General features: G+C 40.9%; 1 protein-coding gene across 6 annotated transcripts in view; it reads right to left on the bottom strand.

Moving 5' to 3' along the window:
- TARBP1 (TAR (HIV-1) RNA binding protein 1) overlaps nt 1-27,167 on the bottom strand; it is an 83,965-nt gene that overhangs the window by 6,437 nt on the left and 50,361 nt on the right. For 2 of the 6 annotated variants that reach the window (XR_011496293.1, XR_011496294.1), the window contains exons 21-26: nt 22,705-22,815; nt 20,317-20,466; nt 14,853-14,939; nt 5,168-5,364; nt 574-655; nt 243-339 (exon numbers count right to left, since the gene is read on the bottom strand). Coding sequence is in view for 4 of the 6 variants with exons in the window: in XM_014846572.3 (XP_014702058.3) it covers nt 574-655; nt 5,168-5,364; nt 14,853-14,939; nt 20,317-20,466; nt 22,705-22,815 (627 nt within the window). In the remaining 2 variants the exon portion in view is untranslated. Of the gene's footprint in view, nt 1-242; nt 340-573; nt 656-5,167; nt 5,365-6,002; nt 6,311-14,852; nt 14,940-20,316; nt 20,467-22,704; nt 22,816-27,167 lie in introns of those variants that run through there. The other 4 variants (XM_014846572.3, XM_070492439.1, XM_070492441.1 and 1 more) reach the window with 3 other exon arrangements.

Here is a 27,167-nt window from a genome sequence, read left to right as displayed (position 1 = left end):
GAAAAAGGGAGAAAGTAATATGATCTATACAAATTTTAATTTACATATTAAGTTAATTAACTTACATGCTAATTGTAATAAATATGTTTATGGTTCTTAAAATTATGTAAACACAGTTACAATCATGAGGTGGTGTGTCATTTGCTATACAATTTTAGTCACCCAGAACCTAAAAAACGCAATTAACGAAAGAGATCTTTTTTTTTTCATTAACAGTCGGCTTCATTACGACAAAATCTCACCTGCACCAATGTTCTCACTCATTTCCTTTTACTGTCAGAACAGATTTCTGTTTAGAGTTAAATACTCCCCCTTCCAGTGTTTACAAGCAGACACTGCCTGAGAAACAGAAAGTGAAAATGACTAGCCAATTTTCACTGCCTAAGAGGGACATGCAAGCAAGTCATCTGCATATGGGACAACATTAAACTCAGAACTTTACAATGTTAAGGTGAAGTTCGCAAGCAAGGGGAAAAAATTAACCTAATCATAACCCTTCCACAACTATGGCAGAAAGGAAGCATGAGGGTGAAAGACACAGTACAGAATTTACAAACGATGTTCTCTGCTCACCTCCAGACAATAATCCTTAAGAGGGTGAAATGTTGCAAAAAAGAAATGCTCTTGGATGCGTTGCCAATTCTTCTTGGCATTCCTAAGGATTAAAGATACGGCATGAGGTACAAACAAGTGCAACAATTCTGGTAAGGGGGGAAAATCAATTAGATATCTTAAAGAGGTGCTGCAGAATTTAGAATGAATGAACATTCTGTGAATTTTATCCTAAGATTTATATACCCATATCTCCAAGATCAACATACTTTAAACACTGGCTGTAAATCCGACCTTTTCAAATGAAACTCAAAGACAGACACAGAAATTAAATAACTCTCTCAAAGTCATACAACAATGATCAACAAGAATGAAACCCAGCTCTCCGCACTTAAAGGATGGGATCAATCTAGCGGAGCGTGCAGAGCCTGAGCTCCATCAAACGTGACGGGAGGCAGAGATGGTCGTCAACTGGCAGTGATGGGAAGACCTCACAGGAACAGCCTGCCAGAGATACAGCTTGAACCCTTGGGGGAAAAGAATCTAAAAGAGAACTACATAAGTCTCTGGCAGCAAATGCTTTTTTTTTTTTTTCCAGGAGAGAAAACCATTACATAAATCACTTTTTCTACTCTCAAGATTCACAACACATAGCCAAACTGTTCCAACTTCCATAAACCAAACAAATTTAATATGAGCAGGCTTTAAATTCTTAACACATTTGTCAAGTTTAAAAAGACAAAAGAGGTAGGGATAAAAATCATACAATGTGACCAGCAGGTTTCAGTTTAAATTCATGACCCACAACCCAAAAGCTGAGTAGCAATTTCAAGCTATTTTCCTGGCAAGATGGCTCTCCTGTTATGGCCAGTGTATCCTCTTCACACCCCAAACTTCCCAGCTGTCTTCTCACCTCTCTCACCATCAGCAGATGGCCGTGCCTCACACGTCACTGGGGTGAGAAACAGAAGACTCAGATGACAGATCTTCCATCTCCTGCCACCTCCTTATGCACCTGTCCTCTTTCCCTTCCCTTTCAAGAGATTCTCTTCCAAGGACAATACCCCACTATGTGCTCAAGATACCATTCCCTTGGATTTTCCTCCACCTCCCCCCTTCTGAGTCTTCCCCTCTTCTCTCTTCTGGCCTTTCCTTCAGCCTATTCAAAACTGCTTTATGTCTAATCTTAAAAAACAAAAACCTTACTAAAGTCTCCATGAGCAGGGGACTCAGCAACTCAATGGAACAGAAGGTAGCTGTTAAAAGATCACCCATTTAGGAGATAACACCTTTGGTAGAGACGAGAGGAAAGAAGACAGGAGAGGAGACTGTCTTGTTTTTATTGGATACCTTTCTGCACTGTTCAGTTTCCTAACCACGAATTCCTATTTAAAAACAACTAACGTGGGGGCTGGCCCGGTGGCCAAGTGGTTAAGTTCACGCGCTCCACTTTGATGGCCTGGAGTTCGCCAGTTCGGATCCTAAGCGCAGACCTACACACCACTCGTCAAGCCAAGCAGTCACGGCGCCCCACAAAGAAGAACTGGAAAGATTTACAACTAGGATTTACACCTATGTACTGGGGCTTTGGGGGAAAAAAAAAAACTGATGTTACCAAAAATACTATAAAAGCCCTCTTTGACAGCACATCCACCATTAACTATTCTTCCCACCCCACTTTACAGAGAAGTCTTTAGAGAGAATTATTTGCACAACTTGGCTGTGTTTTATCTTCCTCATTGCCCATTTTTTAATAATTAAAGATATGAAATATTTTAAATATTCAAGTAAAGAAAATAACAGACACCAATGAACTTATCACCTGGATTTCACAAACATAAATATACTGTCCCATCCACTCTTCAACCCATTTTAATGGGTTTCTACTCCACCAACTATGGTACTGAAATTGCTCTTGCTAAATCCAGTGGGTGCTTTTAGGCTCTTGCTTTCCTTACCTCAAACCTGTGCATTTCTCTATCCCTCTACTAACCTCAAGAGAATCTGACTCACCATTTTCCTCCCATTCGCTCTTACTGGCCTCTGATCTGCTCTTCACACTTTTAAAAATGCAAAAGCAAACAGGTGATGACATTCTGGAGTCTAAACTCTTCACTGGCTTCACAATTCTCGAAATAGAAACTGGCTTCCGCCCGGCTCGGCCTGGCCGTCGCGTCTCAGCCGCTGCTGCGCGCCGTCCTCATGCGCTGCTCCTCTGTCAGACCTGCCTTCTGCAGCGCTCTGAGCATATCAGCACATCTCCCCCTCTGCGCTTTTCCAAACACGGTCTCTTTTGCCCAGAAATCATTTTCCTCCACTCTTCATTTGCCTGATTCCTATTCATTCTTTAAATTGTAATTTAGACACTACATTACTCACAAAAGCCTTCTCTAAACCACCCAGACTAAACAGTCTGTTTCTCTCATCACACTCTTCACTCTTCCACTAGAGTACTCACCGTGATTTAAATCTCTTTTTATTCATATGGTTATTTATTTGATGTCCATCTGCACCTGACAGTGAGCTCCATGATGCTGGAAACTTCCTCTATCTGGCCTGCAGCTGGTCCCCAGCACTAGCCTTGCCTGCCACAAAGCTGACTCTTAGTAGGTGTGCATTCAAAGCAGAGATGGCTTACCACCCAGGGGTCCTTATTTTTCTTAGTTATATCTCCTAGCTGCTACTAGGACTTTTAAAAGAATAAGTTATTTCTTAAAAGGGTGTTTTATTGCTTAGTGAAAAATATGAGCTGAGCCAATTGTTTTTAGAAATCAAAATACAGCTACCAAGAATCTTGAATAGCATCACCAACCAACTAAAACATGTCAACACCAAACAATAAATCATGATTTGCTCATAGAGAACACAATAAACTGACCCACAAATGCCTGTCTGCATGTTAAAAATTAGGTCAATTTCCTCAGACTTCCTTCTGCTACGGACAGGCTAAAAGTCCTGGGATTAACTGTAAGTTATGGCCCCTGGTTACTTATCTCCAGCTGTCAAACACAAGGAGCACACTGCACAGAGGCAGGAGTGCATTCTGTTAATATGGTTTCATTAAATTGTACATTCAAGTATGATTAGGAAAAACTTCTGCAGTTTGAGTTGGCTTTCTACATGATAACACAAGTGTTATCCTGAAAAATATTTACGTCCACATCTACTCACGTAAATAAACTCAGCCAAATATTCACCAAATACAAGAAATGATAAATATACGCATACCCACACACCATGAAGAAACGAGACTTTCACAATCACTTGAAAAAGATCAAAGATTCTAGTTGCTGGGATACACCTGGAAAGTCAGGAATTCTAGACAACGCTGTGGTGAATTACTAATTGTAGTGACTAGGCTCTTGGCACCAGCATCTGAGGCAGTTTTCCAGGACACAGCACTGTGTACGACATGCCAGAGGCATTCACCAGCTCCCTCTGCTCCCTTGTCCTTCATCTATGACCCATCCTATCTCCCCACCTAACTCTCGCCTCCTTCTATTCTCTCTTCCCTTTTCTCTCTCATGTAACTATATTTTAGTATTTACATTTGCTGAATTAAATATCTTTCTCCTGACCCCCAAAACCTCCTTTACCCACTTAGTCACACAAATTCCTCTTTTAACAAAGGTATCAAAAGTTAAGGTAGGGAGCAGGGTCATAAGGCAGTTTTTGGCCACGGAAGTAGCTCAGGCTCAGCGCCACATGAAGCTTCATAACGGCTCATAAACAGTCTTATCTGTACCATGTGCTAACTTGATGGTCAAGGCAAAGACCCTACATGTTATTGGTTTTCCACACACTGTTTCATATGCCTAATATGCTGCTTCCAACCTTTATCTGTTTGTTTATGTAAATTAGTGAGTGTTTTTGAGCCTCTGAAGAAAAGCTTTTTATGTTGATATTGCCTGGGTCTCTGAAATTTATAAAACTCCCAGCCTTCCAGGATGGTGACAATCTATGATGATAAAGACAAAGTAAAACAACAACAACTTAGGGATGAGGCAGTACGTTCAGATACCAGGAGGTGCTGAGGATACTTCTGCTGCTTTTGTGGGTGACCTTCAACCAGCAATGGGTATGGGAGAAAGGGGGCCTCACAAAATCTGGGCCATGCCCCCCTCCCCACCTCTATCCACAGCAGCAGCATTCTATCTGTTTGATATGGAGCTTCTGTATAGGATTTTGTTTGAGGAATAGAGTTCTCTTAGGAAAGAAAAAGAAAAAAGCTTCCAGCTTTAACTAGTACAACTGAGGCGTTAGGAGCATGTCTTTAAAGTCAGATCATGCTGTTTCTCAGCAGCTCCTTGACAACAAGGGTGACGGCCTTTGGCTATACTGAAGAGAAACATCTAAAAGGATGGAAAAGATTATTTATAAAATAAATATTTTTTATAATCAAGGATGAAAAAGCAGTGAAAGGTCAAGATGGAGCTGGCTACAATGAGAAGTGTATTAAACTGTACATCAAACAGTGAACTGCTTAAACTTGGCCTTCCGGGCTCTATGGGCTCCAGCATGACGGAAGATGAGACGCTAATAAAACTGGGGCGCCTTCGACATCTTCTCTGTGCGCTCTAGCGGAAGTACAGTGGAGGGTCCAAGGTTTACTCACCCTGCGCCATGCATGTTTTCCACTTGATTCAGACTGGATTCAATAACAGAAGTGAGAGCATCAAATTCTTCAACATGCATCGTTTTACACATGTTCCAGATTTTCTTAAGAGCGACTAATGCATACAGTCGAATACTAAAATTGTGATTGAAACACCACTGCAGTACGATAATAAGGGCTTGCTTCAGAATTAGTTTCTGAAAAGAAAGGGGAAAATTCTTCAAATGTAAACATGGACCATTTTACCCTTGACTGTATAAACAAAAACCAGGTATACAAATGATAAAAAGACTGCACAGTAAATCTTATTTCACTGCTTTTGCATTAGCACAGTGGCTTCTCATTTATCCTTCTCAGATAAATCAGGTACACTGGCATTAGAAATTTCCTCAAGGACCAGCCCGGTGGCGCAGTGGTTAAGTTGCATGTTCCACTTCTTGGCGGCCCGAGGTTCGATGGTTTGGATCTCGGGTGTGGACATGGCAGCGCTTGGCATGCCATGCTGTGGTAGGCGTCCCACATATAAAGTAGAGGAAGATGGGCACGGATGTTAGCTCAGGGCCAGTCTTCCTCAGCGAAGAGGAGGATCGGCAGCAGTTAGCTCAGGGTTAATCTTCCTCAAAAAAAAAAAAAAAAAAAAGAAAGAAAGAAAGAAAGAAAAGAAATTTCCTCAAGAAAGAAAATATTCTCCCAGCTCTTTGGCTTCATTTCTAATGCTGCAGTACATTTTTTCCCCATGCTCCAGTGCCTAGGTTAACTTGGACAGAGTGCTTTCATGCTCACCAATATACAACCAGAATGTTTTGGAAACAGCCTCCATCACTTATCACGTTACCTTCGGTTGAAAAAGTCAGAAATATTCTTTAAGAGCCCCACTTTTGGTGAACTTGGAAGTGCTTCTAAAGCAAAGCATCTCATAAAGTGCTGTCTTTGATTCTGAACTACTGTTTTCCCGAATGGTGATCTTGGACCCACATAGCAGTGAGTGGTGGCAGGAAAATTAAGAAATGGGGAGAAAAGTAGTAAAACAGTTTAAACTTCCCTGTAGTCTTTTCCTGTGAACTCACAGACTGTTCCATCTTCATAGCCTGGAGATTTCATGCAATGATCGTCCCTGTTTTTTAAAACCACACAGTCTAACAACTGTTGAAAGGAAGTGAGATATATCAACGTGGGAACCAGATGGACTCAAACTTTTAATAAAACATCAGGAGCTACCTTGATGCTCCCACAAAATGGGTCATCTGTAAATAAATGTTCACTGGGCTGCCAAGAGTCCTACAGTTGGTTTCTCTGACTGATTAAAAACAACCTTATTTACAGAAGTGTTTACCAATACGTCAGTATGGTTAACAGCTCACTTCAATTTCCCAAAGCTTCTCTGAGAAGGACAAAATATAAATAACTCTCTTTATCTCATTCCTTTATTCAACATGTCATCGACATTTATCAAAGGTCACTGTAGGCCAGCTGTACAAGGATGCTATTGGGAGATAAATAAATATTTACACACACAAATGTATAACATACATACTACCAGCCTACATGATGAACGTTAACAAATACTGTCTGTTACTGGGGCACGGTAAAGTGAAGTGACTAGTCAGGAAGGCCCAGCTAAAAAGGCGACATGGGGGAAGAGCAGTTTTTAAGAAGAGGCACAAAGAAGGCTGATAGCATATTAGATGTATATCTAAGAAAAATCAGTAAATGAAATGTATGGAAGAGCAAATATATTTACTTGGCTACAAGGAAGATCAAAGAGAAATGTCATAGGTAGCACAGGAAAATGGCAACCTCTGAATGATACACGATTAAGTATTTAGTTCTAATCTGGAAGTTGAAAACCAAGGCAGGTTAACCAAGGCAACCAAAATATCATTGGAAAGTAATTTAAAAATTTTTAAAAAGAGAATGTGAATAATTAACTACCAATATTCTATAGTCCTTTATGACCTTATGAAGCACATGTGATAATATCTAAACATATACTACCTACACCATTAATTATGTACTACAGTGCTATGCATAGCATTTTATGTATGTTGTTTTTAATGTGTACACCTCAACAAGGTAGGTTTTATCATCCTCCATTTACATATTAGATAACTAACGTGAAGAGGCAAACCTGAATAGTATTAGTGAAAGGATGGTCACCCCAAACATGACCTGCCCCAAACACGACTCTTGATTTTTCCCCAAAACCTACGTGGGGCCTGACTGCCCCTGTGCCCCATCCCTTACTCTGTGCCAATCGCTCTGACCTCCTTTGGAACGACAAGGCCGTTCTCACCTAGGCCTGCATTGCTGATCCCTCCGCCTGTAAAGTCCCCTGACCCTCACGTGGCTTGCTCACCCACTTCTTTCAGGTACTTGTTAGAACCAGCTCCTTGGAAAGGTCTCCCCTGAACCCACTTTCTGAAATAGCTGTCCCACCCCAGGCACCCAACCTCTAGCCCCTTATCCTGCTTTCTTTTTCTTCCAAGCCTGTGTCAATAATCTTTATTTATTGTCTCTCTCCCCCACCAGAATGAAGGTACTTTGTTCTGTTCACTGCAGAATCCACAGGGCCTAGAATAACATATGCAGACACATAAGATGCACAGAACAGATGTTAAAGTGAGGGAGAACGAGGGAGGGAGGCAAAAAATCAAAATGACTTCTTCCAAAATACCTTAGCCAACAGATGGCTTGTGGCCAACTAAATTCACTGCACATCCCATCTCTATGGTCTTTGCTCATTATCCAAACGTAAACTCCACCGGTTCTCTCCTTTCTCTTCTAGCCCTCTCCGGAAAGAATATCTGCTTCCTCTCGTCTGACCTGATGTCACGCTGCTCTCCCTTCCCTTCTAAATCTTTCCAACTGTACCTTTCAGAACTCTCATCGCACGGGAAGTTCTTTAACCTCTCCCTAAGCTTTCGTTCACAGCTTCCTAAGCCAGCAGAGGGTCTGGAGCCTCTTCAGTAGTCAGTGTGACTTCCAGACCATTACTTCCCCACCATCACGTAAAAAACCATGACCTGCCTTTCTGTGCCCTAGTCATACCCCAGACCTTGTCATAAAACTTCTGTTCTTTTTTCTAAAATCTTAAAATCAGGTATTCCAATTTCTGACCCAAAGCATTTATCTACAGTCTATCTTCTGGTTACCCCACCTCTTTCCCTTGTGTACCCCTCATGTATCACTGCAGTGGAATTCATCAGTCACAACCTCCGTGTTGCTAAACACTATGGATTAAGCCCTTATCTTTCCCGACCTCTCCAGGGCACTCGACTCTCTTGGCAAAGGTCTCTTCCTACGACGTGAGAACACCACGTAAGGTTGTCCTCCCACCCTCTTGCTGTTCCTTCTTGATCTGTTCTTCTCCTATCCCTTACCTGCCAGTGTTCCCCTGGGTTCTGTCCTTGGCTTCCTTATTTTATTAGGCTGCATACACTCTGTGAGTGACCTCATTCATTCCCATGGCTTCCATCCATTTAAAGTTCCCAAGCTTGTGGACCACAGCTGCTTTTCTTCTTCTTTTTTTTTTTTTTGGTGAGGATGATTGGCCCTGAGCTAACTTCTGTGCCAAACTTCCTCTATTTTGTATGTGGGACACTGCCACAGCACAGCTTGACAAGTAGTGTGTAGGTCTGTGCCTGGGACGTGAACCCATGAACCCTGGGCCGCCAAAGAGGAGCGCACTAACTTAACCACTATGCCACTGGGCCGGCTCCTGCTTTTCTTCTTTTAACTGAAATTGTTACTGAGATAACTGTAGACTCATGTGCAGCTTTAAGAAATAATACAGAGATCCCTGTGCCCCTTGTACACTTTGTCCAGTTTTCCCAAAGGCAACATCTGGCAAATTTTAGCACAATGTTAAAACAGGATGTTGACACTGATTCAATCCACTGATATAATCCTGATTCCCCACTTTTACTTGTATTTGTGTGTGTGTGTTGGGGGGGGGGATTGTACTAAGTCTTATACAATTTTATCACACATGTAGGTTCACAGATCTATCCACCATCACAGTCAAGACACTGAACAGTCCCAAGGCCTAAGGATCCTTCCTGTTGTCCTTCCATGACCACACCCACCTCCTTCCTATGCTCCTCTCCCCCATGGCCAGTTTTTGTATTACTGGCACAGTATTTTGAAAAATATCTGAATTTTAGTCTGTCAGAGTTTAGCTGCAGAAACAGAACCTGGGTAGTCAGGCAGAAATGGATCTTCATTACAGAATCACTGGAAATGCTAAAGGAACAGACTCTCAGCTCTCAGTTGAGCTGTCAGGAGCTACACCACTGAACCAGGCTACCCTGCCTCTCTTCTATGACCAAGAAACCTCAATCAGGAAGCTTCAGCTGCTGCCGCAAGATCCCGCACCATGTCAGGCCTACCATAATTCATACCAGCAAAGCGACACGCTGCATCCTGCTTCTGAGTGTTCACGAAGCTAAACACTGGGACCTCGGCTAACAGCACCTCAGAAAAAACAAGCACCTCCATGACTTGACTTGTCAGCAGAGGCTCACTTCTGCCTTCCAAATCCTGTGCAAATGCACTTTACCTGAAGCCCTAGCTGCAAGAATGCTTTAAAAATAGAGGTTTTAGTTTGCTGGGCTTTGCAGCCGAAGGCTCACTAGAGAGAGGGTATGATGAAGGCTGAACACAGCTCCAGCGTATCTTCCCAGCAGTACTAGAGCTCCCCAGGTCACCTCCCTCCCACCACGCCCTCTGGGGTACACCAACTGGCAGCACTCACTGATGCCATGAGCCTGGCCCCTTAAGACACTGAGTGGTGATTCCTAAAATGAGGACAACTCCCGAATCGTATTTCCTATCAGACCTCCTTCCTGAGCTCCAGACCTCTATACCCAACTGCTCCCTCACAAGTCCATGTGGATGCACACAGGTAACAAATTCAAAATTCTATCCTTAGTCATCATCACCTCCCCCAGTCTGTTCCTTTTCCTATGTTCCCTAATTCAGTGCCCCAAGGCACCCCAACCCTGGCGGCCCAAGTCAGTTTCCTGTTTTGCATCTGTCCCATCTAATCCATCACCAAGTCCTGGTGTTTCTCTCTACCGCGTACCTGTCATATCTCCCTGCCACCGCACAGGGCAGGTCACCATGAAAGTACTCGCAAATCACCACAACAGGTTCCTAACTGGTCTACCCATTTCCAGTTTTGCCCCTAGATGACCAGTTCTACACATTGCATTCACAATACACAGATCTGATTGTGTCACGTTTCCACTTAAAGTTCCACAGCATCATCCCAATGCCCCTTGGATAAAGTCCAAATTCCTCATACACTGAGCACTTACTGTATGTCACACACCATCGTTGAGCGTGGAAAAGTGGAGTTTTAAAAATATTAAATCACTTGACCAAGTTTACGCACGAAGTAGGAGGTAAAGCTAAGATTTGAACCCAGGTCTGTTTGGCTCTAAGGCTCATTCTCCCAAGCACTGTGCGAACCTCCTTGACATGCTTTACAAAGACCCGTCATGAGATGGAACCCGCTCTCGCTCCAGACTCACACTCTGTTCTCTACCTCCAACCAAACTAATGTCTTCTGCATCCTTGATGGTGCCAAGCATCCTTCCACTCAGCCTGCTAACTCTTCCCCAGTGTGTAGGTCTTTGTACTGAACTGGAAGTCTTCCCTGCAGACCCAAGACTGAGAGGTCTCTGCTAGGTGCTCCCACAACCTCTGCACTTCCCCCACCAGAGCACACATCACGTTTGTCGGCACGCTCCTCTAGACAGATCTGTGTCTTGCTTTCCCCTGTATCTCCATAGCCTAGTGTAATGCTTAGTAACAGTAAGCACTAAAAAATATTTTGAATGAATGAAATGGAAGCCTTGATCCCAAACTCTGACAGGTATAAAGAAGGACCAAAGATGATTCAGAGAGGAGAGAAACTAACATTCCATGAGTACCTGATACTTCGGTGTTATTTAATCCTTACAATAATCTTTTGAAGTAGGCAGTGTTATGTCCACTTTATATAACGGGAAAACTGAAGGAATAAAGTCCAACGCCCTGCCCTGGGCTACAGGGCCCAAGCTTCCCCTTTGAATTTCTCACCACACCTCTACAGCCTTAATCCTTAGTGCATGCTTTATTTAGATGTCATTTCTGCTAACGCCCTTTTCCTGTTCTGGGATCCCACTCAGGATACCACGTTACATTTAGGTGTCGGTCCCCCTAGCCTCCTCTGGGCTGGGACAGTTTCTCAAACTTTGTGTTTGATGACCTGGACAGCTTTGAGGAGCAGTGGTCAGGTATTTTGTAGAATGTCCCTCAGCTGGGATTCGGGTGATGTTTTTCTCATGATGAGACTGGGGTTGTGGTGTTCTGGGAGGAGACTGCAGAAGTAAAGAGTCATTTCCATCACATCAGGTCAAGGGTACATAGTATCAATATGACATCGCTATCACCACTTTCCCCACTGTAAAGTTACTCTTTCCCCCTTTCGAAACTACTCTTTGGAAGGATGTCCCACACTTAAGGAGTGAGGGGTTATGCTCCCTCTCCTTGAGGGTGGAGTGTCTATACAAATCATTTGCAATTCTTCCCAGGAGATTTGTCATCTCTCCCATTTATCTATTCAATCATTTGTTTATATCATTATGGACACATGGATATTTATTTTATACTTTGGGTTGCAATTCACTATTACTTTATTTATTTCGTTGCTCAAATTGTTTCAGCTTTAGCCATTGGGAGCTCTTTCAGTTGGCTCTTGTGTCCCTTTGCATACCCATCCCACATCAGAGTGTGTATGTGTGTAGAGCATTTCCTTACTTTCTGATATTACAAGATGCTCCAGACTTAGCTTGTATATTTTCTGCCCCAGTCCTAGAATGATCCATTTCTCCACAGAGCCCTGGTTCTTTGCATTAGAGAATAATATTAGAGATCTGGGAGCTAGGTATATAGTACTTGTAAGTGAAAAAAAAAATCCATTATAATTTTCAACAAGAAATACAATTCTTCTGTGAATTGTACATGAAATCTGTGGTATTACCTGTGATCATCTGCCTGGCCAAGATTGGGGTACAGCACCTGTTAGTTCTTGAACAACGCTGCCACTTACATCAGTGTAACAAGTTCTGCTGCTGAATAATAGGAATACTACTGCATTGTATTTGCTGACAAGGTTTGTATACACTCACAAGCTGACAGGGCAATACATGACTGAGCACAGTTCAGAAAGGGATTTTTCCCCGTTTCCTTTTAATTTCCATAGAACATTTAGTGCTCTCACCTCTGTCCTGTTTGACAGTTTTGAATCTTATCTATTTAACACATCTCATATACAGGTTAAGTACCAAAGCACACTAACCCTCGCTTAATCCGGCGTTTCACTTCCCACAGTCCAAAAATATTAAATGGAAAATTCCAGAAATAAACAATTCAGAAGTTTTAAATTGCACACCATTCTGAATAGCATGATAAAATCTTGCTGTGTCCTGCCCAGGACATGAATCATCCCTTTGTCCAGCGGATCCCGCAGTATATGCTCCCCGCCCATGAGTCACTTCGTCGCCGTCTCAGTGATCAGATCGACTGTCGTGGTATCGCAGTGCTTGTGTTCAAGCCACTCTTATTTCACCTAATAACGATGCCAAAGTGTAAGAATAGTGACGCTGGCAATTTGGATATGCCAAAGAGAAGCCACAAAGTGCTTCCTTTAAGTGAAAATGTGAAAATTCTCAGCTTAATAAGGAAAGAAAAAAAATTGTATGCTGACGTTGCTAAGATTTATGGTAACTTTTGTTATAATTGTTCTATTTTATTATTAGTTGTTGTTAATCTCTTACTGTGCCTAATTTATAAATTAAACTTTGTCATGAGTATGTATGTATAGGAAAAAACATAATACATACAGGGTTTGGTATGATCCCGGTTTCAGGGATCCATGGGAGGTCTCGGAACATGTCTCCCAAGGTGGGGAAGAGGGGTGACTACTATAACACACTTTGATGAGAAAGAGAAGTCTTAAAGGACTGTTTCCAAGAAGTCTCTGAACAAAAACACATTTATCAAGTAACAATGGAGTTTACAAATTGGAAATGAAGAGAGTAACAAAGTAAACCAGTTTGGTCTTTACTTAGGTAACTCAGTTTACATTTTTTTCCCCCAGAAGATGTTGAAATTGAAATTATTCTATTCCACTAATCAGCATTCCTTTATCTGGATGTTTTGAAAATAAAAAACAAACCTAAATTGTGTAATAAACAGCAAGTACAATACAGGCTTAATGAAAAAAACATGTTATTTATACCAGCTCTAACAAGAACATCTTCTAAGATGAATTCATTTTCAAAACTTGTCTAAACTGTTGAGCCGTTTCGTCCACTCTGCAATGGTACAGCTTCCTGTCTATCTTACCTTTGTGGAGAGATTGTAGGCAAATCTCTTGCCTGCACACATTTAAAATAGAAAGATAACATTTGCTGTTATCTGATGCTAGAGCTTTCTTGATCTTACCAGAGGGTGTTAGCACAAGTTTTCACATAACTTTAACTAACACACTGCCATCTGGCTGACAGACACTGGAAGGCACCATCAATTTTAAGATACTGTCGTGATTTTAGAGGTTAAATGTGGTGGGGAGAAAGGTCTATCTAAGGATTGATGCAATAGGTTAACTACCAAATTTGATTGTTACCACTATTTAAAGACAAAAACACTGAAAATTTCTAGGAAAACTTTTTTCCTCCTATATTTTTATTTCACTCTCAACACTAAACAACACTTCTTATTTCCTATATTAGGTCTTCTGCTAGAGTTTACAACATATCAGTACGTTCTTCTCTGCAGATTCAATAAGACAGAAGCTTGCTCTAAATCTTACTGACAGGTTTTCCTAAATGCTTCACAGTTGCCATAGTGAGTAACCAGAATTATCTAAGATCTCTACTTATCTGTGTGGTAAACCACCAGCGAAATTTCTCTAAACCTGAGAAAGAACTGCCCTTCACAGTCCAGATGATGACAGTCATTTCATATCAACCTTCAATCACCCATAGCTTTTAATACTCCAACCATAAGTTTCTTCGCATGAGCATTTGTTGAATAACTATGGCAGTCACGGAAGAGTTAAATGCAATCAGGGAAGTCCTATTTAAATAATCTTATGGAAATGCTTGTATAAAATCAAGAATCATATCACTAAACATTGCTCATTAATTAGTCTACAGATTCAGCACGTACTCAGCCACACCCCAGTGTGTCCATGTGCAAGTGGGTAATATCCTACAGTGTACTTGTGTCTGAGTAGGTGTGCACATTGGGGGGGTAGTGGAAGAAAATGTAAAAAAATACAAAGGATACTCTACATCTTAAAAAAATTAGTACAAATATCTAAAATTCTATCTTGACAGTCAAGTTCAAACTCTTCTTTTTTTTGTTTTTGAGGAAGATTAGCCCTGAGCTAACCACTGCCAATCTTTCTCTTTTTGCCGAGGAAGACTGGCCCTGAGCTAACATCCATGCCCATCTTCCTCCACTTTATACACGGGATGCCTACCACAGCCTTGCTTTTGCCGAGCAGGGCCATGTCCGCACCCAGGATCCGAACCGGTGAACCCCCGGGCAGCCGAGAAGCAGAACGTGTGAACTTAACCACTGTGCAACCAGGCCGGCCCCTAAACTCTTCTTACAGACGATCTAAACTCACCTTTTCTGGAATATTTTGAGTAATAATGTCCAAATGAGACAAAACTGATAAAAATGTACAAATGCTAGTTTTAAGGTTTTCTTCACCCTGAAAAAAAATCAGATAAAACAGTCACTCAGGGCTTACTGTAAGCCTGGGTACGTGCAAGGCACAGTGCTGGACACTGTGGGGCCCAGGATGTGAAGTAGACATGGCCTGGGTGGGGATATGGGATTAAAAGCAAAGAAAGGAAAGGAAATTTCCTAGAGCCAAATGCCAACATGCACTACAGTCAGCAGACACTTACAAAGTACTAAGTTAATTGTAAAGCAAGTGGCAGAGCCAAGGGCACACCCGCTCCAAAAAAGGTGAGGGCTCTAGGATGGAGATGACTGGAGTAGAGAAGGGGAGGGTACAGGGGAAAAATGAGTAAGACAAACAAAGACACAGAGGCAAAGGCAGTAAGACATGAAGAGACCAGCATGGCAGGGGAGTGGCAGAGACAAGGCTCAAAATTTCAGTGGGACCGTGTGGACCACGTTAAAAAGCCATGACTAGCCATGTAAGAGTGTTAAACTGGAATTTAGAAACCTTCCTACTAATAGTGATTTGGAATAACACGTTATTTTTGTGATAATAAACTGATGAGTGCTAGATAGAATGGAAAGAGACAACAGACACTACAGTTCAGTAACTTCTCCAAAAGGCAAATCAGATGATTAGTTCCTTATATAACCAGTAGTTGCTGAGTCTCCTATTTGCCAGGTACTGGGCTGGAAACAGGGCTAATAAAAACAGATAAGGTCCTGCCTTCATGGAGCTTAGAGTCTAGTGGGGAGCAAAGACATAATCAAATCAGACAATAAATTAAAATTCCAATTATAACAAGTACTATTTATGTGCTACGAAAATCCATAAGGGGATCCAAACTACTCAGGGAGGTAACTTCCTTTAAGAAATGACACAAATGACAAGTGAACTGAGATCTGAAGAAAGAGAAGCAGTTATGTAGATGAAGAGGAGAAAGAAGACCATTTCAGGTGGAGGGCACGGCTTGTGCAATAGCCTGAGAGCAAAAGGACTTGTGATGAGCACAAAAGGTCAGAAAAGGTCAGGTGGTATGCAGTCACACCAGTGGTACCCAACAAACCAAGCTTCCCGGGATCCAGGCCCTAACGCAGGCCCCTCCCACACTGGGAGGCTTGGTCGTGCCATCTATTTTGGCCAGTAGGTAAAAGAGGCTGGGTAAGCACATACACATGGAGACGTATCCTCCTGGAATGCTCACTCTTGGAACCCTGAGCCACCACGGAAAGACATCCAGCTACCCTGCTGGAGACATGCAGAGAGAACAACACCCGGCCACCACAGCTGTTCCCACTGCTGCAGCTGAGTGACGAATGTGAGTGAAGAAGCCATTTGAAGTCCCAGCCCCAGTGGACCCACATGAACTGCCCAGCCAGGCCCAGTCAACCCAGAATCATGAAAACTAATAAAACGTAGTTCACATCACTGGGCTCTGGAGTGTTCTAGCAATAGAAAACTGAGACAATCAGTATGACTAAAGTGCAGAAGTGGGAATGTGGTACACAGGGACTGGAGAGGGAAGAAGGCATAAGATCACATGAGACCTGCAGGCCACTCTGAAGACTTCTGGTCTTCATTCTGACAGCAACGTTTCAAGCAAGTGGATAACCTGATCAAATTTTTTATTTTGAAAGACCTGCTCTGGCTTCAGTGTGGGGAAGAGACTGAAAGGGAGGCAAGGAAGAATGTAGGTGGCTCAGTAAGGGAAGCACTGCAATGGCTGACAGTAGCTTGGACCAAGATATAATGGTAGGGATAGAAGGCAGATAACTGAGAAATAGTTAGGAGGTAAGATCAACAGGATCTGGCCACGAATCAGACATGGAACACGAAAAGTGTTCAGATTTCTGGTGTGTGCAACTGTATAGATGGCGGTGCTGTCCACAATAGGAAGGAGATCAAGTCTGGGGAAAAGATAAGGCACTTGGTGTTAGACATCCAAGTTTTAGATGATTTACAAACATTCAAGGAGAATATCTAGAGTGGCGGTCAGCAAACTCTGTAAAGGACCAAATAATAAATAATAATACGTCTGCTGCCACATAGTCTCTGCTGCTCAACTCTGTCATTTCAGCGCACACCCATAGACAGACAATACGTAGATAAATGGGCGTGGCCGTGTCCCAGTAAAACTTTGCCAGGCTGAATTTGGCTGTAGTTTACCAACCCCTGATTTAGCACTTAGGAGAAGATGTCTGGAATACAAACATAAATTACTGAGTCATTCACATCAGACAACAAGTGAATACATGACTTAGGACAAAACTGACTATAAAACAAGGAGAAATTAAGGGAAAAAGTCCTAGCCTTGGGAAGCACTGACATGCTTCTCAAGAAAAGAAAGCTGGGTAGAGAGGGAAAAGCCTGGAAAGGACACAGACAAGAGGGAACAGAGGGGCAGGAAGACCAGGAAAGCGTGTCACTGAACCAAGAACTAAGTCGTCATCAGCAGCATGGATGGGGCTGGGAGAAGAAGAGGAAGCTGACAACTGATTCTGGAAATAGTGTCTTCTGAGAAGTGACTGAGCTGGAGCTGGTCTACTGAATTGAAGGGTGGGCGGGGAGGATCTGGAAAAAAAATGGAACAATGGAACACAGACGCCTCTTTCAGGAAGTCTGACTATGACAAAGTAGTGAGATAGGGTGATTATAGGAGAGGGATGAGAAGTTCAGTATAAACATCCATAAACGATGGATGAGACTTGAGCACATTTAAAAGCCAATGGAAACCATTTGGTTAAGAAGAAGAGATTGAGTATAGGAGAAAGACTGATAGCAAAAGGTGCCTAGGAAGGCAGAAAGGAGGAACCCAAGGGCACACAGAAGAATTATCTTGAACAGAAGATTCAGGTCCTTTACGGTAAAAGGAAGGAAGAAGTCTGGGATGGATAGGGAGGTAAGTAGATTTGTACGACCGCTGGTGAGAAGATAAAGGTATTCCTTTTATTTTCTCTAAACAGTAAAAGTTAAGGTCATCTGTTTCCAATAAAGGAAAAAAAGAGTGTAGTGGATATTTGCCTTTTTTTGGATATCTATCCTGAATCCTCTTCCAAGTTTAGGGAATGCTCCCACCTCACAGGTCTTGTGGGAAGCTGAAAATGTCAGATATTCATTTTCCCCGCCTCCTTGCAGCTAAAGAGAAGGCACCTGACCTGGGGTGAGAACTCGTATCCCACAGAGGTGGAGCATACCACCACGCAGGTGGCAGAAGCAGCGGGCAGACAGCCGCCTCCAGCTACAGCGCTGCTGCGACGGCCCCACACGTCCAGTGGAGTGAAGCAAGGGCCCCAGTGGACCAGGCCTCTGGCTGCGGTTCTGGAAACCGTGGAGCCCCCTTGTTCCTGCCTCTTTTCCAAGCCGGATTCTGTGGTTTTCTGGGCATTCTGTAAGCTAGCGAACTCCCTCCTCTCCACTGCCTGTTTTAAGTCCCTTTTTGACTCAACCAGCAAAAGTTATTTTATTTGATTACAATAAAAAACCCTGATTGGTGCCCACAGGAAAAGATTTGAAGAGAATATACCAAATCTGAAAGCTCTTTATGAAAAGTGAGAGACTGAGCTAAGTAGAAAACCTTAACAGACCTGCCAGCATTCCAGAGGATACTTGAGTCAGGAAGTCTCCGAAGACACCAGAGCCAACCTGTCTTCTGTGAGAACTTCTCAGGCAGTGCTGACCCACGAGAGAGCAGACAAAATGAACCAGGCTAATGGAGCCACAGATCTGAGAAGCAATTCAAGAAAAAATGATGGAATTTTTTCTTAATTATATGGACATGAAGAGGAGAAGGAAGAGGCAGAAGAGGAACCTTGGAATAGTGAGAAAAAGAAAGTGGCTTTTGAAATTAAACAGACATCTCAATTAAAGCTTTGTCATTTCTTAGTCGTGTGATGAATTCCCTAAGCTCTCTGAACTTCAGTTTCTTCAGAAGTAAAGTGCAAGAACTCCAACCTATCTTTCAGGATGATTGTGAGGATGACATTGCTACCGCTTATTGTGACGGCCAGGTTTCCAGCTAGGAGACTGGAGAATGAAGGACAACAGAAAGGGGAGCCAATTTTAGGGACAGGTACTACCATCGACTTAGTTTTATACAGGATGAAATCTGAAGTGATCATGTGAGCATACCTAGGAGGTGGCCGGAGAGGCAGTGAACCAGCAGAAACAGGGTTTACAAAGCAAAGAGGCATAGAAAGAGAAGCAAAAGGGTTAAATAAGGATTCTAAAGACAAAACCAAGCATAAGGGTTGGGAGAAAGAAAGGAAACACAAGAAAGAAACAGAGATGTAATCGGCTTAAGAGGAAGGGAGCTATGACGTACACGGCAGCATACTAACAGCTGTAGAGAGCAACAACCACTGTGAAGGAGAAGGAAGAGGAAGACAAGGAAAACGAAGACAGGCTGTCTGTAGCTGCAGATGGAGTCCTCAATGTGTGATTTCTGAAAATGTGGTGGGCCACAGCGGTTTAATAGAACAAGAGAGGAAGGCAAGGATCACTCATTCTCAAAGTTTAACAGTAAAGATGACACTAGGACGATGGCCAGATGGAGGAAAAGTGAAGAGAATAAGACTGAAGAATTCGGAGTCAAGTCCCAGAAGGAAATACAAACAAGGACACAGGAATAGATGTGAAAAAGAGAACAGATATTTCTTCCCCTGAAATAGAAAGGAAGAAACAGAAAGATACTTTGAGGAAGGCATCCTCCTTTCACACAAGGTAGACGGCAAGGTCATTCATTAAGAAAGGGAAGGGAGAATTTGGGAACCAACAGAGCTGATGTTTACAAACAATCTGTCATTTGTCAAGAAGCCTGCAACTGTAAACTCTACCACTAATCTCAGTATCAATTCCTTAAAAATTATTTTTAAGATGTAAAAAATGTTGGGGAGGGGCAGTGAGGGGTATGCACGAGGGTACAGAGGAAATAAGAACAGAAATGAATTGATATTTGTTTTCAGCTGGGTAATAAGGGTTCCCTTCTAGTCTCTCTACTTTGGTTATGTTTGAAATGTCCCCACTAAAAAATTCTTTAAAATGTGAGGAATGCATTTAATTCCTCATTCTTATTTCTAAGATCAAACAAAGATATCGCCTGGTAAATAAGAATATAGAAGGCACCTATTTCTCTTACTTCTTAATAACAAAAGCCTTTTCCACCTTTATTTTGTTGGAATAGAAGAGCTCTCAAATAAAAACTTTGATATACTCAAGATAAATGCCAGGGATTTCTGTCTCCTAAATTAATTCAAATATTGCAAAACACAACTTAGGATGTCAATACATTGTGGAGAGGGCAATTGACAGTCAAAAAACAACTATTCTAGTGAAACAAATCTCCCAGCATAGCCAAAATCTTTTCTTAATTTAAAAAAATATTAAAAAAATCTTCTTTACTTACATAAGAAAAACAATCCCAGAACTTCGGAAGAAACTGAGGGAATTTATGAAGAATCAATATAATAATCCATTCTATAAAATATTTTATGGACGCTTGATTATTGATGAAACCAGCCTGGAAAATCTTGTCAATAATTCTATTCAAGAAATTCTGAGAAAAATAAAGTTCACAAATTAAACTGTTATGTTACGGTTATTAGTTTAAAATTTATTTTTATTAAGATATAATTGACATATAACATTGTATAAATTTAAGGTGTACAACATGTCAATTTGACACATTTATACATCGCAGTATGATGACCACCACAGTATCAGCTACCCCCTCTATCACTGCACATAATTATCATTTCTTTTTTGTGGTGGGAACAATTAAGATCTAGTTTCTAATGCAAACGGTTATTAATTTTAATTAAAAAAATATAGTCACCATTAAAAAAAAGCTTAAAATTTTATTGTAAGTAATTATTGAATCCATAACTCTCCAACCAACGATCCTAAAAACTGTTGACTGAAAGATAATGACGAGGTACTTTTACTGTGTACTTTACATTTTACTTGGACGTCAATTCTGTGAGGAAGGTTATTATTCTCTGTATTTTTAGAGGGAAAGGAAAAGATTCAGAAAGTTAACTAACTTCCTCAAAGCCACTTATCTGGTAAGTGGCAGAATTCAGCTTCAAATCAAGACCTACCAAGATGCCATGGGCTTAAAATTTGGACCCAGGACAACAGATGCCAAAGTCAGCGGAGGCAAACAAAACCCAGGAGAGCAGGCCTGGGGGCCCTCGCCTTCTCTTCCGGGACTGCTCATCCTGCCTCTACACCTCCCCAGTCCTTCTTGCCAAGACCCTGAACTCCAAAATCATCCTCCCTTGCCCCACCCTTCTCTCCAAAATCACACTTTTATCTGGGTAACCGGGCATACCCAAGCAGCAGGTAAAAAACATCTCCTCATATAAGCATATAAAAAATTAGATTTATTGTGCATATTGCTTTATTTTAAAGATCTATTTTAAGAGAACTGCTAATTGGTAGAAGAGGAGCAGAAAAGCTCATTTTAAGCCCCCAAGACAGTGTTGTAAAGTGGAGCACGAATTTAAGTCAGACTTGGTTTTGAATTCCAGCTCCACCTTTCACTAGCTGTGTTACCTTACAGGCAGGTCACCCGCCTCTCTGAACTGCAGTGCCCCTATGTAAAATGGGAATATTTATGGCCTGCCTTGAAAGACTGTTACGAAGGTTAAATAAAACTGTAAGATAGAATAATTTAACATCTTAGCAGTGACTGTTCCATAACAGATATGCTAAGTTTTCTTCTTCGTTACAGACCCTGCCCACTCTGACACTTCCCCCCACCCTCCAACATTATCCATCTCTCTGGGGAGCCTTCTCATTCCTAAAAAAAAATAATAATGCATTTTTCTGCTTAGTGAAGTATAATATACACAGTATTTTAAAAGGCCTATGATGAAAATCAGCAGCCCCCGTTACAAAGCCACTACTACTACTCCCCAAAAGGAACTCTTTTAGCTATTTCCTCTTACAATTATCCAGTTTATTTGGATATACTTAGAGTTATTGAAATATTTATCTCTCACAGATATAACGCTTCATAAAATGGTATTTTTTAAAAAGAGTTTTGATATGTTTTAAAAATTCTCTCAAACATTTAAGAGTGAGGACAACAGTAGGAAACTAAAGTCTGAGGGAAATTTTGCATTCAAAAATGCTTTAAAAAAATTCATGAGATATACCATCACTTTCTCATGATGATGATCCATTTTCTTAACAGGAATATTAAGCAAAGATGATTAGAGAAATCGGCTCTCCAGTCCACTCACCTGCTTCTTGCCTCCTCAGGGAAGAGAACAGGTAACTTTGGACAGAGAGGTTTAACAGAGAGAGGTCTCGGCCTTTGCTTAGCTGGTTTGTATGGCTACACTATTCATGAAATTAGGGGCAAGAAAATCAACCCTGAGAAATGACAATCCCATCCTAAATGATGCAGTTTGCCTGGTTTCTAGAGTACACAGATAATCCAAACAATAACACTGCAAAATAACTCAGCTGTGGGAAATTCGGAGTTAACCTATTTTCTAATCAAATGGCATATAAAACTTTAAATAGTTAAAATATTACATTTATAGAAGAAAAAATATTCAATAGGGCCATGTAAACCAATTTCCAATTTATTTCTACAATACCTAATGGCCTTAGTATTCTTTCTGTTAAAAAAACTTCTGAATTAACTTCAATTTTAAGAACCGAAGTACAAATTTTAAGCAGATTACTTTCTCAATTTTAAAATAGCACATGACAGTTTCTACTAAATAGTTTATTCATATGAAAACATTATGCTAAAATATATGTACAATATGTGTCATACCTGATCAAATCTGGGGAAAAGTACAAGCAGAGTCTGCCATATTCGGTTTTTCACTCTGTGTTGTTGAGAATTCACATAATATCGAGTTCTGGACTTGGACACCACTTCATCCTGCAGAGGTGGGGGGATCGATATTAAATTATCTACTGAACTTGTGATTAATAAAAATAAAATCAATGACAACTTCAAATTTAAAAGGTTTAAACTGGGCATAGGAGCCCATTATCCTCCACAAGGCAAAAAGAGGATAAGACAGACACTTTCCTATTACAGTTTTTTTGGTTTCCTTTTAAAACAATGAGTTCAGTTGCTCTTGTTTAACTTATGTGCTTTTAAAACTAGAAAAGGAACCATACAACTGTATTCATTATAAAAAGTATTTGGAAATATCCTTTTATCTCTTTGTGGCCAGTGAAGGGGGAGACAGGGAGTCACGGGGGTGAGTAGAGACTGAGGTATTTGACATGTATTACCATGCACCAATATAGGCACTGCTCATTTTATGGCCCTTTGTCTTGTGTGAATTTGGAACAACGGTATCTGCAATTTGATATAAACACCTAAGACAGGAGCACCACAGTACAATGCCAGCACTAGACACAGGAAAATGACAGCACCAAGCCTTTCTCCATTAGCAGAGCTCAACCCTGCTTGTCATGGTCGTGCTGTCTAAATTGAGCCAACTGCCGGGATGACTTCTGTTACATAACTACTTGGGCTTCAGCTGCTAAGATGGCACTAAAAAGCGTATTTACATTTTCAAATATCTTAAAGTCAGAAAAGTTATCCACCACCTCTGAAACCATTTTTTCATCTAATGTAGACAACTCTCATCTATTTTGTAAATTCTGGGATCTTTATTCTTCCATAATCCCATATTATGCATTTCAGTGTGTACAAAATTTTATGACAGCCAAGTTAACATAGATTTTAATGACACCTAACAATGATTAAAATCTCATAACCTCCTCTATTATCATTATTTCTTTTGGGAAGTTTTCTTTTGATATAGGCATGTTTCGGGTTTCATGTAGTGCTCAGCCTCAATGTAGCTAAAAATGGAATCATCGCTAGGGCAGATCACACATGAGTTCAGGAGACGCGTCCTCGCTCCAAGAAACCTGACAGCAGGGCCTCACTCGAGTCACTGTCCTCACTCACAAGTGCTCAAATGCCCTTTTCAGCTCAAAATCTGTCCTTTTACTCATTTCACTCAATGAGCTCTTTATTCAGAAAGATCTTTCTTTTCTCTACTAGTCTATCAACTCTCTCTAGTTTCATGTGCCTCCTGACCCAACCTGGACCCCAAGAATAATCTCTACAGTATCTTCAAGAGCACATCCAATTCTTTTCACTATGACCTCAAACCCATTTGCAAATTCCCTACTTCTGAATCAACCCAGGGGTCTTACATTCTCTGATCCTACTTTCAAGCCGCCAGGCACTGCTAAAGAAAAGAAAAATCGCCTGTCCCAACTGACTTCATTAAAAATATGTATTCTAGCTCCAGCTAGGGCCAGGGCCCTAGCTGCTGCTAGAGCAGTGGTTCTCAAACCTGGTAGTGCTTCAGAACCACCTTGAGGGCTCCTTAAAACACAGATTGCTGGGCCCCACCCCAGAGCTTCTGACTCAGTAGACTGGAGACGGGGCCTAGGAATTTGCATTTCTAACAAGTTCCTGGTGATGCTGATGCTGCTGCTGGTCCAGAGAAGACACTTTAAGAATTACTGTGCTGGATAATCATTTTGCTTTTTTCAAGTCTCTTCCCATTCCTATTTCCACAAGGAGAATTAAAAATCTTTACTACTTCCCTCAAGGCTTTAACCCAACCCTTTGTTCTACTTGGACCATATGATCTTTCTTCCTACTTCAACAAGGCCCTACACCAACACGCTTCTGAAAACACCCAGAAATTCCCAACAGCTTCTTCTCCATTGACTTCCTCCTACTTGCTCTCTTCAACACCACTGAGAAGTCTCCTGCCAATGGCCACCTGAGAGGCAGCCTGTGGTGGAAAATAGGCTCTGAGTTTGAATTTGCATTCTGAGATTAAAATTTATAATCCTGGACAAATTAATAGAGGTCTGTATGACAAATTTTCTATAGACAAGATTATTCAATGAAACAAATTAAGGCAACTACCAACACCAGACATTTCTTCTCTATTCACATCTAATTTTGGTTCTACCCTACTTCTCTGACCTCTCTTTTTCACAGCCTTTTTCTGGTTCTTTTTCCTACCAATATACTTCAAATGTTGGTGCTTCCTAAATTCCCATTCTTGGCCTCCTCCTAGAGTCTTGTCTACATTTGTAGTTTCAACCATCACTGGGTATGGTGGCTTCTGTTTCTTCCTGAATACCATATTCCTAACTGTGGGTAATTTCACATGGATGCCTGAAAGCAACTCAAATTTAATACATCCAAAGCTAAATTACGGTCTCAAATTTTCTCTTTCACCTGGCCAAAATTGGGGCAACTTGAGCATTAATAATGATAACTACAATGGATTGAAACACATTAATTATGTTAAGATAAAAGATAAAAAACAAAAAAAACCTCACTGATCACTTTTAGAAGATACTATGAAGCCAATTAATTATTTTGAATACTGACAAATAATAGGAAAAAATCAAGCATTTATCCTGCCTTTCCTATAGGAAATACACCTCAGGGTATCTAAATATTTTATATTTGGATACAGAAGTATTTCAGCTGATAAATGAAAAAGCAATAATAGGATTAGAGTATCACCATTTTGCAAGTCCTAAATAATTAATGGAGCTAGGCAATCCATCAATGATTAACACCACAAAAGGAGACAACCAAATATTATATACCTCCTAATGGATGTACACTCTTCCCCATTCCCTCCCCCATATCAAACCTAAATCTGATCAAGGCTCTAGATCTAAATACCATCTTACAGAAAATATGGGGTCAGAGGAACATATTAAAGGACACTGTGAAAATTCAAACAGCAAAATCCAGACTGTGGAAGTCTTTATAAGATAAAAACAACCTGCTTTCTTCAAAATATACGTTTCAAGTTAAAAAAAACAAAAGAAGAGGAGGGGAATCTATAGATTAAGAGACATTAGAGAGATCTCAACCAACTGCAGTATATGGACCTTATCTGAGTCATATTTCAAACAAAAAAACTACAAAAAAAACGTAAAACTATCAGGTAAATTTAAACATTGATTGGGTATTTGATAATACTAAGGAATTATGGATTTAGGTATGAAAATGGTATTGTACTTATGGCTAAAAAGAATTCTTTTTGAGACATATTGAAATAGTTACAGGTGAAACCGATGTCTGAGATATGCTTCAAAATAATGTGTGTTGGGGGCAATGTCAAGGATAGACAATGAGAGTGTCCGTTAGTTGATAACTGTGGAGGCTGGGCCATGAATTGACAAGTTTTAAATCTACTTTTATAAAATGTTTGAAACTTTTCAATAAAAAGTAAACAAAAAAACTACCCGCATGGACCTCAATAAAGCCTAAAGAACTGGAAGAAAAATGAAAAGAAGAAAACAAAGGGCAAGTGCTCAGGTAGCTGCTCACCCACTAGGTGACCAGGCCACCACAAACCCTTAGCCAGGCACTGGTGGCCCTACACATTCACAGTATCTCTTTCCAAAGCAGAACTTCCACAGTGCCGGGCAATCCTTTAAGATCTCCCCAATTAGCAACCTCTTCACTTCCTCTAGGTTCACTGTGTATTCATCCATACATCCAAAGCTGAGTATCTAACATGGGCACTGGTGACACACCAGTGAGTAACTCCCACCCTCTGTGGTTTCTGCACTTGAGTGGGAAAGATCAAGTTTAAACATTACCATATATTAATTCTAACTGAGATAATTGCTGTAAATTTAACCTTTACCTCGGTTTTCAAACCCCAACCACATTTCTGCCTCTTTACTCTCTAGAAATGACCGTGCTTCCTGGCTCAGAAAAAATACAGTGTCTCAGGCAAGAACTTCAGGCATGCCCTCCTTTTATACAAACTCACCACCACCCTCCCTCCCTCCTTCTTTTCTCCATATCAGAAGACGAGGGGTCACTCCTAACTATTGTTATCCTACCCACTCTGCTCTGGATATGATCCTTTTCCACTTTCTCTAGGATTATTCTTTCATTTTTCTTTATTTTAAAATTCCCTTTTTTAATTTATTACTTACCCTGCTCAAATTTTCCACACCAAAAAACAAATCCTTGGCCTAAGCAAGTTTCTACTATGTAACTTGTCTGTCTTTGCTTTCTCATCTGTTAAATAAAGCTTATCCTTCTAATGGACATTAGAACCAATCTAGCCTATTCAGGGATTTAAAAAAAATACAATTCAAGTACCATAAAAATCACCATTTTAAACTGTCCAATTCAGTGGGTTTTGGTATATTTACAGAGTCATGCAACTAATACCATTACGTAATTCCAGAACATTTTTATAA

The sequence above is a fragment of the Equus asinus genome, chromosome 2, assembly GCF_041296235.1.
Source record: "Equus asinus isolate D_3611 breed Donkey chromosome 2, EquAss-T2T_v2, whole genome shotgun sequence".
NCBI classification, from domain to species: domain Eukaryota; kingdom Metazoa; phylum Chordata; class Mammalia; order Perissodactyla; family Equidae; genus Equus; species Equus asinus.
Note: the sequence above shows the minus strand (reverse complement) of the source record. Positions and strands in the feature narration are given on the sequence as shown.